At 40.9% G+C, this 14795-nt stretch overlaps 1 protein-coding gene across 1 annotated transcript; it reads right to left on the bottom strand.

The window, feature by feature from the left end:
- Positions 1-15: 15 nt before the first annotated feature.
- On the bottom strand, positions 16-14738 carry UBXN4 (UBX domain protein 4). Its single transcript, XM_041407056.1, has 13 exons — positions 14605-14738; positions 8975-9077; positions 8096-8124; positions 7152-7270; positions 6397-6562; positions 5852-5954; positions 4255-4309; positions 3927-4091; positions 3010-3137; positions 2192-2294; positions 1716-1847; positions 1187-1395; positions 16-631 (listed from the first exon to the last, which is right to left on the bottom strand). Exons 1-13 carry the CDS (start codon positions 14681-14683, stop codon positions 493-495), a joined length of 1530 nt encoding a protein of 509 aa, XP_041262990.1. The 5' UTR covers positions 14684-14738; the 3' UTR covers positions 16-492.
- Positions 14739-14795: the final 57 nt, after the last annotated feature.

Genomic DNA, 14795 nt, shown 5'->3' with positions numbered 1-14795 from the left:
ACTTTACAAGACATGTTTTCTGGAAAATAGTTTATTGAGTGCTTAGGGAATTAAAAACTACAAGGTTTTGCTTGCAGTTGCAGAAGCAAGAAAAAAGTTAAACATAAATTAGTTACCTGATTTGCTACTTATAGTGCTTCTGAAACCCTCATTTTAATCAGTCATTGTCTACCATGACCTTTATATGAATATATCTGGCCCTTAAATTTATATAGCAGAATATTTATAGATTAAAAAGTGCCTTTCTATGGCATAGGGCAATATTTATGAAAGCTGATGGAGATTTTCAGTCTTTTTACTAGATTTCACCTACACCCACTTGACTTTTTTGACATAGGTGACTTTATTCCATAATCCACCAGGAATAAGAACTAGGTAATTCAGTCAGTGTAAAATAAGCCCCACTTGTCCAGAAGCTTTAGTTGACTTAGAGCAAATAAGAGAAGGAAAAAAAAAAAAAAGCAGCCAGATAGTAACTGCAGTTACTCAAAACTACATTTGTTGTGTAGAATTTCCATTCCAAGTATTGTTTTCATCTTCTCCATCATCTTGAGTCCTCAGTCTATATATTTTGCCTTCTTTTTTGAAGTCTTCTCCCCGCTTTTCCACTACTCGTTTCCTGACTGCTTGCCTAGGGCACAAAGAACAGTGAGGTTTGACAGTTTCCTCAGTAATAATTACACAAGAGAAGCAGCAAATGCAATAAACACAAATCATCCATCCTTCTCTTATCCTCAATAATAGTTTTCTTCAACCCTTTGTTTCCTTGGGAAGCAATACCCAGGTGAAAATTTGTCACTTAGCAGACAGGCAGAGTGGCAGACTCTCATTTTCCTTGTCATTGAAGCAATATGTGGCTTTTTCACCAGCAACAGCTGAGCAGCTCTCCTGGTACATGGGAGATCTCATTCTCCAGGCAATACAAAACCTGTCAAAACCAGACTTCATCTGCTTCTGTTTCTTGAACAACCATGCCCGAACAGTTTGATATCTCATTTTTATCTTCCAAACAGTATCAGCTCAAGTGAAGCTCACCTTTGTAGCTACAGCTGAATTCCCTATTCATGAATGACTGCAAGACCATGTTTTTCCTATTGTGTAATTGGAAGTTCAGTTTCCCACTACAATATTAAAGCAATTGCAGCAAGAGGCTGGAGAAACAGCTGCCTTAAACACTTTGCCTTACCTGCTTTGCTCGATGCTGCCCGAGGCTGAGGGAGCTGAGTGGTCCTGCTGATGAGCTGATCTCACAGAGGGCTGCGAGGGGGGTGGGCTGGTAAACAGGAAGTTGCTAATGAATCTCCAAACCGCTAAGAGGGGGTAAAGGATTGTGCCCAAGAACTTCCACAGATCACTGCCCGAAGCCTGAACAACAGACGTCGCAGGTCTTCCCGCCTGTCATGAACACACCAAGCAAACCTGTCAGGTGTTAAAGTCCTGCTCTTGTAGAGTATTTCACACATTCTTTTGAAGCAGCTCAGCAGACACAAAGGAACAACCTTGGTTACACCTTAGACAAGGATCTATGTCACCATTTATCTGCTTCAGAGAAATTTCTCCAAATCAGTCCTGACAAAAACTAGAGTAATTTTGCAATCTGTAGACAAAGAAAATCCCCAGATTCAAGCGAAATACTATCATGGTTGACTAACAGGAAATATCCAGCTACTGTATTGCTGTTTCAAAAATCAAACACACCAAAACCCAACACCTACCGGCAGCAACACTACTGAAGCACTGGGTGCCAACTCGAGTTCCAGTAACTTCTTTCCATAATCTTCTTTGGTAAACTCCCTCCTGGGAAACATTGTTGCCAGTGAAAAATTGCCGTAAGTGTTACCAACCGTCTGTGAAGCACATAAAGACAACATTTTGTTTGTAACTCACTGCTCATTTTCAAACAACTGCACACTTGCCAGCTGAGTATACCTTAGCAAGAGTTTTGTATCAAACTATCAATCATCCTCAGAGTAGGATATGAAAATATCATTCATTTTTCTCTCTGTCTTACTAATGACACACTGCAGCAATCCAAAGGCAGTTGGTGGCACTGGAGAAGGCTGCTACCAAAACTCCCTTCAAATACCCAATAAGGAAAGGAGTTGATGACAACTCCACCACCATCAACAACTACTTGATGCTCACCAAATCATAATCAACACATAGCTGAGAAACAAAATGCCCATATTACCTGTGCAGCAAACTGCCTGGCTTCTTCTAGCCGTGCTTCAGATGGGAACTGGTTGGTGAAGGAAGATCCATCGGGGAGGCGGAACTGAATCCTGGCTATTGCACTGCGGGACAGGAATCGGGGTCAGTCAGGACATGAACACTTACAGACAAAGGCTCCTGGGCCTGTAGCTTGGTAGTACTGAAATGTGGCAGAGAGGGACAGTCATGCTGCCCAGGGTAGTGCAGAAGGCTTGTAAGATTGAACTCACAGTGGAAAACCACCTGCTGATCGCTCACAATGCATCTCTTCCACAACTCCATATAGGGTCCCCATAGGTTCGGATAATTCTTAAACCAGCAGTGCTGGGCAAAGGAGGAGACAGCTCTGAAGTGGGCACCTTACGGCCCCAACCCAGCCTTGCTGAATCCAAGCCATCCACACACAGCCCCTGGATCTGCACCAAGCTCCCCAGCAGTGCTGACATTATCCAGTCATTCTGTCTAGGCAAAATCTTTGGCATTCTCACCTTATCTAGTATCCCACCAAGCTCCATTATACTGGTATTTAAATCAAAGCTCAGACACAAAACAGCTCTTATTTAACTAAAATAACACAGGAGTAAAGGTGGTTAGTGTTTCATGATCATCAATGTCAAAAAGATGAAAGCTCTCAAAGAGCATCATGTTCATGTAAACAGCTACCTTTAATGTCACTATTTACACAGCTCAACACGGCAACATGTTATCAAGAGACGAGGAGATATATTAACTGTCTTAAAAAAAGTTTATTTAGCTCTCTCCCCCCAAATACACACTTGTGTCTCCACTGCAACTCACCTTCTCTCCCTCTGAGCTGCCTCTTTTCTGGCCTCTATTTCAGCCTGTTTAGCCTGAAGAGCTGCAGCTTTTGCAGCTTCTGCTTCTTCCTTCGATTTTGCAAAGCGAGCAGCCCTCTCAGCACGATCCTGTGGAAGGATCAAAGGGAGACCTTAACTGTAACATAACTTGTTGCTTAAGTTCATTAAAACAGACAGCTATGATCAGTACTCATGAACCAACTGCACAGATACAAACAGACCATATGGAGAAAAGACAGTGGAACTGCAAAGAATTATTCAGTGCCAAACTGCACAATCTTGTGTCATTAGCCAAAATGACACTTTTCACTGAGTCACTTCCCACAACCAGTTGTTAATAGATGATCTTCCCATGCAAGCTCAACACTCCAGGGAAGATAAAGGCAAAAACCTTAGGACAAGTTACGACTGCAACTCTGAGTGTTCTATACCAAAACCTAATAATCAGGAAGAATTCAGTAGTTATCAACTGTTTACATCCATACATGCACACATACATATATACTAACTTGGAAAATAATCCTCCTTACCATTTTACAGCAGTGTTCTTGTGTCTGTTCTACAATTAAATTGTCCCTGTGCTTCTCTTTTAGCATCATGCCTAAATTGGAATTATTTTTATGTTTATATGATAATTCTCCACTAGGCTCAAGCAATATGACAGAAATGTTTGTTCATACAGGAAAGAATTGTAAAGATGAAAGCAGTAATTTCATTTTATACACAGGAAATGCTACCTAAACCCCAAACACAAAAATTATTACTATACAAGGCTACAGGATTCCAAATGGAAAAAACAAACAATCTTTCAAAGCCTCAGCAAATGAGAAAATTTATCATTTTAGTACACTGTGGGAGAGAGAAGCAGCAAACTCTCTTCCAAAATGCAAAATTTACCATTGCAATCTGTTGCCTTATGCGCTCTCTAGCAGCTCTCTCTTCTGCCTTTTCTCTGTTCCTTTCCTCCAACATACGTTTGGTCAATTCTTCTTCCTGTCGTCTTTTGTACTCCAACATTTCTTTACCAGTTTTCCTTCTTTCAATTTCTTTCTTGATTTCTTTCTAAATAGAAAGATATAAAAATTGGACCACAAAATTGCCTTGGGCAAGAGAAAAGACTGAAGTATGTTTGGGTAAGAAGGAATTAATGATTTATTATTTATTCAAATAAGGGTTAAAAGAACCCAAACCTGCAACTGCGAGGGGTTTTACATTTTTGTGTTACCTGTTCTTCTTCTTTCCTTTTCTCTTCTCGTCTTTCTTCAAGCTTTTTTGTTAACCTAAATTTAAGAATAGAGTGAAAATTCTTATCACTGCAGTATTTTCAAATATTAATGAAGCATTTGCAAACCCAGGAGAACACATGAAAATGAGCTGTAGCACAGTGCTAATACCTCATGCACCAGCAGTGATTCATTCCCATGCGGCTGCACCATCCGTGCAAAGGGCAGTGGTGATCTGACCACCTCCTTTCTCACTTCAGAGTTGTTCTAACATAACAAACATGTTCATAACATGTTCATCTTTTGTCCTTTTTCCACTCATTAAATGAAGAATCCTACATATTCTTACTGTGGAACCAACTTATGAAGAGATACAATAAGCAAATACTATTTATGATCTGTGGTAACAGAAACACTAAATCTCGATCTCTTTTTAGCTATTTAAGCCATCTGGTTTCTCCTGCACATCACCTCCTAAAATGGAACACAAGTAATATATAGCCCTGACATAGATGCATATGCATCTGTCTCAGCTATCCAGAAAAATGCCTCAGAATAAAGACTGACTTAAAAGAACAAAGTAAATTTCTCAATACAGATTAACAATAAAATCCCAACATATTTGAAGTCTGGGGAAAGGGCAGGCATGACCCAGTGTGAAAAGCTGTATAATCAGAAAAATGTATGGCAGCTGTTCAAAAGAAAGTGGTAATTACCACAGTGCTTGGCCTCTTTCTCCCCCTTGCAAAAAATGCTGTAGATAAATTATACATTATTTTAAAAGGAACACTGATAATTTTATTAAAATTTTGACTGCATTGTCTTATCAGTGGTAAGTAAAAAATACACCTCTTGGTCAATAACTAAAATAAGCATGAAAAATATTTAAGGTATGTTTTAGCATTATAAATATTCCTATTTGCTAAACATGTGTTATGGTTTTAGACAGGATATTTCAAGTATCAATTACTTACTAAAAACAAGTTTATAAGCAATATCCCATATTTTAAAACAATTTATAATGAATTAATCATGTTTTGAGCCATGTGTTTCTGATCACCATACTTCAAAAAACTGAACTCAAGTCGTCACTTTTTAATGATCAAAACACAAGTCTCAGAATAGGATTCCACTGACTTTTTCAATACCCCTAAACTACAAACAGTCATCAAACCAACAAGAAGAAATAAGATGACATCTCTATACAAAACCTAGGTTGGCATTTAACTGCACCAGTTTCCAGTGCTTTGAGTTCAATGTTTCACTTAATTCAAGAACCTGCAGTAAACATATCATCTCTATGGAAGCTATATCAAAGGTGCACTTGTAGTTTTCCAGATTACCTCTTTCTTTCAAAGTACATGAGAAATTATATTACTTAAAAACCTGGTTTTGGTATCAATCCTATCAGCCCATTGTCAGAGATGTGTAATAGAAAGTAAGACCACATAAATATTTGCCAGATGACAACAAATGAAGAACCAAAATCCTGTAATCAAACATGTTTGTTAAAAAACCTCAAATTAACCCAAAACCCAACAAAACTGCCTCTTGAGAAACAAATACAACACATTAAGAAGTCTGCAAAAAAAGACTTGCCTTTCTACTTTGAGTGTAAGATCATTCACAGGCTGAGCATCATTTGCTTGCTCATCTGCAGAATTAGTTGCTTCTTGGCTTGTTTGACCTGAATTTGCTTCATCTTCAAGGGATTTACAAGAAAGCAATGCATAAGAAAAAAAAATAAAAGGTGCATTTCTTATCATAACAATTATTAGGCTCATTGCTAGCCACAATTTGCAGCTACTGGGGTATCTCATACAAGGTTCTGCTACTTCGACTTCCCCCCTCAACACTTTGGTTGCGGGTTACTAGGCAAAAAAACTCTTTAATTGAATCCTTTTTCAGGAAAGCATACACAATTTTATTGATTTATAAACCATAGATTCCTCACTTATTAAAACTAAGCAGAATGACAAGTTATCCCTCTAGACTTGCACAAAGCATTCTGGGATATCCCAAGTTTTTCCTCAGTGAGTCTGCTCAATATGTGAGTCTGCCTTTTATGTACCATCATGTAACAACTTAAGAAAAACCATTTCCAAAGCAAATGAGGTGGCATTTGAGGTGGCAAGGACACTAACCATTACCAGCAGAAGATGCTATTGTCTCAGGCATAAGAGCCTCAGCAGAGTCACAAAGCCCTGCCCTGGATTCTGCACTTTCTGGAGCACCATCAGACTGAGAGGAGGGGCAGGGAGCAGATGCCTGACTGCCGTTTTCCACAGGCCGCCCTTTCCCTGTGTGCATCTAAGAAATTGGGAAAAGAGAGAATAGAGCCTATGAAAGTTCAAATATTTTTCACAGGTTAAAAATGGTCAAGACTGAATTATTATTGAAGAATCAGCCCTACTGAAAATATAAAACTATTGTTCAGTATTGTTCAGTATGGTACGATCATGCATTTAATTTTCTTTTCTAATTTTAGTCTTGCACTTGAAATCAAAGTGATAAAGCAATCCACACTTGTGTATAACTTTATAAATCCACATTACAGAACAATACTACATAACCACATTATAAGCTGAAGAGTAATCCCCTTAAAGGTGAGTTGTCACCTTCTGTCATTCCAGTTTAGAGCTCCTGACACATTTCTTCAGTACTGTGGGTTTGTTTATACAGGTGATCTAAACCAAACAAAAATTAATGCAGCACATGTTCACAGTACTTCCAACCTGTGTACTGAACTCAAGGTTGCAGATTTTATTGTTGGAAGGACAGAAACAGTAATTCACTGGTTTTACTTCCACCACTAACTTCCCAAAGGCACAAGCTAAGGGCCAGGGCCATCACTGAGCATTACCAGCTCCATCTGGAAGGTCCATCCTGTCAGCATTACCTGTTTGACTTTATGGATTCTGGTAACAAGCTCTTCCACAGAAACGCTGCCAGCAATAACTTCCAAAGGGATTCCATTGTCTCCTATGAAAAAACTGGATGGCACACACACTACGGGATCTGCACAGGACAGTTAAGGGCGGTGAATGGCACAAATTGACACAGAGTAACTTTACAGGGCCAAGTAGAACTTCCTACAGGAGCTTCCAGCCCAATGCTCTCATCTCCAACTGCTCACCAGCAGCCAGGGCCAAGGGAGGAAGAAAGAAAAAGATGCTGGCAAACACTACATGCAACTGGTAAGCATTTCTTCTTTTCTTTTTACTGGTTTAGGCCAAAGTATTTTTCTCCAACTTTTCAGGGAACTGATTATGCATTGACTTGAGAATACTTTGTTTTAGTGTCAGACAACATCTTAAGAGGACAGTAATGAAATCTCTGGAATGAAGGATATCCAAGTTAAGGTACAGAATTCCCAGCATCACACAGAATCAATGAGCTGTAAGCAGTGACCTCCTTGAGGTGGGCAGGGGCTTACCTGACTTCACACCTGTGTATGTGACAGAACCCAGGCCACTGCTTGTTCCTCCTCCTCTGCACCTCTGAGCCCCAGCTCATAATTTAAAGCATTTTTTGTTTGTTTTCTAATGCTGATTAGTAGGACCAACAGGTTATTTAGATTACATAAAGCTTTAGATAATTTTCTATTTAGAGAATTATATAGGATTAACATAAAAAACCCAATTTGCTCACTTTCTCTAATAACTGACAGCTAGTTGAATACACAGATGGTATCTATTAACACAGTTTATTGCATAGTTTTGTGCCAAAATAAGTATTTTCAATAGCATTGCTTGTAAGTATTTGTCTTAAGAAGGGTATTAACTTGTAAAGAGCAATTATCTGTAATCATAATGTAGCATCTAAATGGATCTCAAAGGATACAAATTTGAGAAAACTGCAGGCATGCTTCACTGTTTAAAAGAAAAGATTCATTTAGGAGGAGCAATCATTTTGCAACAACTTCAGATTAAGTCTTTCATCATAAAAATAACTGTCCTACAAAACTATTTAAATACTTGAGAGAACACTAAAAGCAAATTTGCATTGCATCTTATCATTAACATTCTGCAAAAGTGTTGACATGGTGACAATCCTTGGTTATCACAGTTGACTACGTAAAAATTAGGAAAGCAGTGCTAAAAGGCAAGTCAGGAAAAAGAAATCTGGTCTATTGAGCACAAATAATGTAGTCAATCTAATAAAATGTCTATAGAGCATTTCAAAATAATACCACTTGGGGAAATGTCAGTGCACTTTGTGTACATGGACTGGAACACAAACATAACAAAAAGAGCTGAGTAATTTACCCAGGAGTTTAAATGCTTCTCCATTCCATGTGTTACAATGGAGGCAAACACATTTTCTCTGGGGCTTTACAGATTTTTATCTTTCTGAATTCATATAAGGTTTTAAATTCATTATGTAACTTGGCAAACAAAGAACTGCCTCTAGCACTTGCATTTTTATTCCAGCATTTTTAATAGCATTTTTGTGTCTCTTCCAGTTGAAAAAGGGCAACCTCAAGCATTCTATTACTAGTACTGGCATACAGTCTGAAATACTCAATGAGTATGTGCAGAACACAACAATAAATTTTGACATTTTCTCAGGTTTTAGGGACTCCAGGAGTAATGAATTCACTTCTGCTCTGGAACCCTGTATTTACACTATCTCCTGATCAGGGCAAGGACTTCAAAAGCCTCTTACTCTCATCACCATCAATGAAAGATTGTATAGAAGACAGAATTAGAATAGGCTCACCTTTTGGTGTCAATTTTAATAGCAACAAAACCATCTGATGCAGCTTCTGTCACCTTCTCATCTTCCCACCTTGCAGCCATCTCAGTAGATTGTTCATCTTCACCTGCAAGACACAGCACACACAAGTTAAACCCACCACAAATTGCTGTTTCTGCCCTGACTTTTGCTTTGCTTCAATCCATTGGAATCACCTTTGTAAAATACTCTATGGATTATTTTCAAGTCAGTTTTATAATTATTTTTTTTAATAATCTGGAGACAATTCACTCCAGCTGGTTCAATTTAATAACATATCAAACTATGTTCTGCTTGCCCCTCATTATAAATTTAATTATATATTAATACATCAGCTGCTAGTAGGTAAACCTATGTTCTTCACTCCCTGTAAATACATAATTAAGCAGGTATGGTTTCAGTTTGACAGTGTAAAAAAAAAAATCCCCATACCAAGAAACATTTATTTGCAGATTATTTATAACTTAGTTTTGTATTCCACTTCCTGACATTAACAGTAACAGTAGGATGGGAGGAAAAGGTGTGAGGAGCACAGAACAAGAATAACAAATGCAGAGGAGCTACTTGGATAAGAGAAACTGAAAAGGTGTTCAGGAGCCAAAGATTCAGAGGTGTTATTTTAATCAGACTAAACAGATCAACCATACATTTATGTCCTAAAACATGAGTTTAGTGGGGCTGTGGGTTAATAAATAGATTCTGATGAGTTATTAACCATCTTTCAACAAGTACACTGGCCTGCAACCATTTCTTTATCTTCAGTCTGTGTTACTTCCTAGCAGCTTGGAATGGACTGCAGCCTTGATGAAGAATCCGAGTCACAAGTATACAAGTATAGAAGTCCATTATTCAGTGACAACAACAAACCACTTGTTTGTTTCATCCCAGTTGCCATTCCATGAAATATTTTTGACTTGTTAAAGATCAGGAGTTGCATGTGGAATCTCCCAGTGAAGTGCTGCTGTCTGGTCACAAGGCCTCTCACAGGGCCACGTATCAAAAATATAATTTTGGAAAAGTGGCTTTCAACCACTTGTCTCAATTTTTCCCTGGAATTACTGGAGCAAGTAAGAAAGTATCTACCTCTATTATTATTCTTCTGCATAAGCAAGCAAATATTTAGGCTATTTTACGTGGGAACCTTTCCTCTTGCTTTAAGTGCAGTGCTTCCAAGTGTGGTCAATGCAGCTGTTGTGCCCAGAGCGGCTCGGCCTCCTCTCCTGTTTCCAAATGCTCACAGGCAGGCAGCTGCTTCACCACACACTGTTTCAAAAGGACATGTGCTCATCTGATTAGGCTACTAAAAATATCTAAATACTTGCCTGACACTAACTTTTCCACACAGCCAACTGCTGGAGAAAAAAGAATGCTGAAAGACACAAACAGGGCAGAGGCTGCTCACAGTACAGTCTGAGAGATGACTGAATGGAAATGCTGATAGCTCACATTTTATAAAGCTCTGTGCCATGATGCACTGATTAATATTGTGACTACCCACTGAACAGTTGCTTATCCTCATACATCTTTTTGTTTTGATAACCCTTTCTCATTTAGGGGTTAGGGTTCATTTATTACAGTTTGTAGCAGTAATTATATCCTGAAATCAAAACTGCCAGGTCACAGGAAAAACATCAGAAAAGTCAAGAGGTCAAGTGCAACAGAACTTGACATAATTCATAATTCTGCTAAACACTGAGTCAGCACAACAGCCTCATAATTCTAGACCCCAAAACTCTCAGATTTCTTGTTTCTCAAACAAAAACATCACTCTATTTCACTTAGTGGAATGATCTGTAAACAACTGACAGTCACACCTCCTCATCTCTTAAATCTGGCCAGGTGGAATACCCTACATAGGGAAAACATCAATCATTTCTCAAATGACTCACATACTGGACAAGACTCTTTTTCTGCAATAATTTACTTCCTGTATGGGGAACTTACCCAAAACCATCACAGGTTGTCAGAAGACTTTAATTCCCCTCAGCACACAGTCATCAGGGAAGTGTTTTCCTTTCAGAAGGAGAGAGTTAAGCCCAACTTACTTTTCCATGTCCAACATTTCATAACTGCTCAGTAAGAGAGGATTGCCATTCTGGAAATGCCAGGAAGCCAGGACATTAAACCATTCACCTCCTCCTCCCCTGCATAATTTCACTTATTTAACTTTCAGAGTGCCTTGATACATCTTGGCTACAAAAGTAAGAGAGGATTGCCATTCTGGAAATGCCAGGAAGCCAGGACATTAAACCATTCACCTCCTCCCCTGCTAACTAACAAACAGCTTATGTGTGCAAACCACCATTTTGTAAAAAAATTACTAAAATAGTAAAGTAATGAACAAAGGGAGGAAGGAAGGTTTCTACAAACATCACTAAAAAGAAACAAACATTTTAATTTAAAGCTTTTTATTGTCACACACATACCCTTTTATTTTTTCACTCTGAAAAGCACATTTTATGAGTGGCCTGGTATTTTAATGATGAGAACATGTCTAACCTTTGGAAAGATATAAAATAATCTGCAACACCTCAGTCAGAGCAGAGGAGGTTTCGTATCAAATGAATTATCAACTAGTGACTCAAAGGATCAAAGGCTTTTTAACCCTGTAGGCTACAAAATCATCTGTAGAACAGCTACCAACAAGATACCAGGAATGTTCATAAAACCATCACATATTCTGGGTTGGGAGGGACCCACAAGGATCATCAAGTCCAACTCCTGGCCCCGTACAGAACACCCCAAAAATCCTCCCATGTACCTGAGAGCGTTTTCCAAATTCTCCCTGAACTCTTCCCTGAGGAGCCTGTTCCACTGCCCAACACCTCTGGGGACAGAAGCTTTTCCTGATACCCAGCCTGCACCTCCCCTGACACAACTTCTCACCATCCCCTGGGGCACCTGCATTGCCAGACCTGTTTCACTGTCAGGAATCCTCTCCCTGTGCAGGAACACAGGGAAGCTGCTGCTTGATGCCACAAAGTAACTCCTGTGTTCCCCAAACACAACCCCCTTACCTGGTGTGTCCAGAGGCCCCTAACATCTCACCTTAATATTTCAAACCAGTTTCCTAAGGCAGACCTGCTTCACCTCATGCTCTCTGGGCAGAATGGAGCAATCCCTTTTATTGCAACTTCCCATGAGTTCAATGGCATCTTTAATACCCTCACACCATCCTGCCACCAGAATGTGCCAGGAAGGTTTTAAACACAGCTCCAAAATGCTGGATTATGGCTGCAAGCAAAAAAGCTTTAAGAGAAACCTGCTCGAACAATATACACTTACAATCACAAATGCCACCTCATTTTTAAGGTAAATAACCACATTATTCCTTGCTTGACTAGAAAATACTCTGGAAGCAGACAGAATAATCAATTTCTTAATTTTCTAGAGAAAATGTAAGTGAAGTGCAAAGGAGAGGGAGAAAGGGACAAGCAGATGCTAGCAGAAACCAAAAGCAGATGGACACATCTGTCCAATTAGAAGTTCCTAATTTTTGTCAACTGTACCTAATAGCTATCCTCCACAATGGCCACCCCAAAACGATAGTTAACTTATATTTTCAATTTATCTCTTTTTTTCCTTTATTGGTTTTTTTCTTCCATATATATTATTGGATGAAGTGTACAGAACCAAACACTGCTAAAAGCCTGTTCTCCAGGTGCTTTCAAATGCCTGTCTCCAGCAGGAAGTGTGGGGTGTAAAGTACCATCACTGTGCAGTTTGAAACATGTTTCTACACAAACAACAAACCCAATCTGTGCTAACACAAAACCAGACTATTCTTCCAGCACTCCACATCCTTCAAACACAGCTGCTTGCACACACAGTGAGAAAGTTCTTGGGCTTCCCAGCACATGTAACAGAACAGTTTCATGATCAGCTCTGCCACGGTCAGCTGCCCGATCCCACGGTGCCCAGGGTGTCAGCAGAACTCTCCAACTCTTTCCTTTCAGAGATGTGCCTGGCTGAAGTCATGCTCTGCCTTTTCCAGGGATCATAAGAACAAACAAAACAAATCCTCACAGCACACACAGTGACAAAATTAGGTTACATTCCTGCAACCATAAATTTATCTCCCCTGTATACCTATATATTCCTACATCCACCTAGTCAACATCAGAATCTAACGGGCCCCATTTTGTGCAGAACTTTTGTTTCATAAATAATACTGGACATAAGTCACAACATGCATTTCCCCCTGATTTATGTATCAAGTGTATGTATGAAACTACTCAGAGGCCTGCCAAACATAAGTTACAACATGCATTTCCCCCTGATTTATGTATCAAGTTGAAACTACTCAGGGGCCCACCAAAGTCCCTCTGTCCCTGCCCTCCTCAGCTGGGCAGGGGAGAGAATGTAATGGAAGGCTCATGGGAAGAGATAAGGGCAGGGGGAGATCACTTACCTGTAATCTTTGCAGGCAAAACAGATTTGACTTGGGGAAAAATTTATTTAACTTATTAATAATCAAAAATCAGAGTGGGATCATGGGAAATAAAAACAAATCTCCGCCCAACCCTTCCTGCAGTCAGTTCCTCACACCTTGTCTCTGCTGCTCCTTCCTCCTCAGGGGCTGGCCTCCTCATACTCTTCCAGCAGGGGGTCCCTCCCAAATTGTGCAATGTGACTCTTTCCCAAGGGCTGAGGTTCTTCATGAACTGCTCCACCCCGTCCCTTATTCCAACACCAATGCAGCCCAATCTGCGGTCTGACAAGACCTCGATTTCTATCAGTATATTTACTATCCAGCAGAAAATGCTGTTCTCCAAGTACATGGAGAGTTGTGTCAGCAAAGGAATTTAACTGCACTTTTCTATTCACATTCCCTTTGGGAGTGAACTTCTTGAAGCCACGTGAGTCCCACAGTTCAACTGTTCTTAAGGAACACCAAGTCACACATTCAACACTGCTGTTGTTTTATGAAGCACCTGAAAATCTTCAAGCCACGAGCACGTAAGGCAACAGTTAAATCTTAAGAAAAAACGCACACAGATATACGCAAAAGCTGAAAAATCAGTTAAAGATACTCTGTCTAAGCACAGAGTATCACAGCTTCAATCGTGTTGGAAAAGACCTCTGAGACTATCGAGTCCAGCCTATGACCAAACACCACCTTGTCAAGCAGACCATGGCACTGAGTGCCACGTCCAGTCTTTCCTCAGCACCTCCGGGTCAGCCCGTTCCGATGTCCAACCACCCGTTCTGGGAAGGAATTCCTCCCAACACCCAACCTAAACCTCCCCTGGCGCAGCTCCAGACTGTGTCCCTCTTTCCCATCTTTTTCCACAGAGAAAGGCAGCGTGCACAAGGCGATGTGAATTCCTACAGGTTCCAGTTAGTGTTATGAAACGCGCAGCGTCGGTACGAGGGAAGGAAACAACACACAACGAGCAGCCGGAGAGCTGCACCGGCCAGAATCCAGTGCAGAGGCGCACAACGGAGGGAAGCCGACCCACCGGACGGGCGGGGGCCGGACACCGACACCGCGGGCTGGGGCTGACACAGCACAAATCCCGCTCGGCGGGAGGGGCGGCGGGCGGGACACAGCTGGGAAGGCGCTGCTGGGCCCTGCCGGTGAGGGCGGCGGGCGGCCCCGGGACGTACCGTACCTGCCACGAACACGACGAAGACGGAGCTGCGCTCCTTGGCGGCGGCGATGGCGGCGGGGACGGAGCCGCCGAACCACATCGTGGCACCGCCGGGACCCGCCGCCCTCCGCGACACCGCCACCGCGCCTGCGCCGCCGCCGNCCTCCCCGATGGCGCGCGGGGGGCGGTGGCGGGTCCCGCCCCCCTCAGCC

Source organism: Onychostruthus taczanowskii, unplaced genomic scaffold, assembly GCF_017590055.1.
Source record: "Onychostruthus taczanowskii isolate IOZ18803 unplaced genomic scaffold, ASM1759005v1 scaffold10, whole genome shotgun sequence".
Classification (NCBI taxonomy): domain Eukaryota; kingdom Metazoa; phylum Chordata; class Aves; order Passeriformes; family Passeridae; genus Onychostruthus; species Onychostruthus taczanowskii.
This window is presented reverse-complemented; position numbering and strand designations above follow the sequence as displayed.

What these genes read in the sequence shown, in the direction of transcription:
- UBXN4 (XM_041407056.1), bottom strand. Translation starts at nt 14,683, where the DNA reads ATGTGGTTCGGCGGCTCCGTCCCCGCCGCCATCGCCGCCGCCAAGGAG. An exon ending in CCTGCAGTTTTCTCAAATTT is followed by an intron (nt 7,271 to 8,095) that starts GTATCCTTTGAG and finishes TGTCCTGTGCAG; the next exon opens with ATCCCGTAGTGTGTGTGCCA. An exon ending in CCAGGCAGTTTGCTGCACAG is followed by an intron (nt 1,848 to 2,191) that starts GTAATATGGGCA and finishes TGTGCTTCACAG; the next exon opens with ACGGTTGGTAACACTTACGG.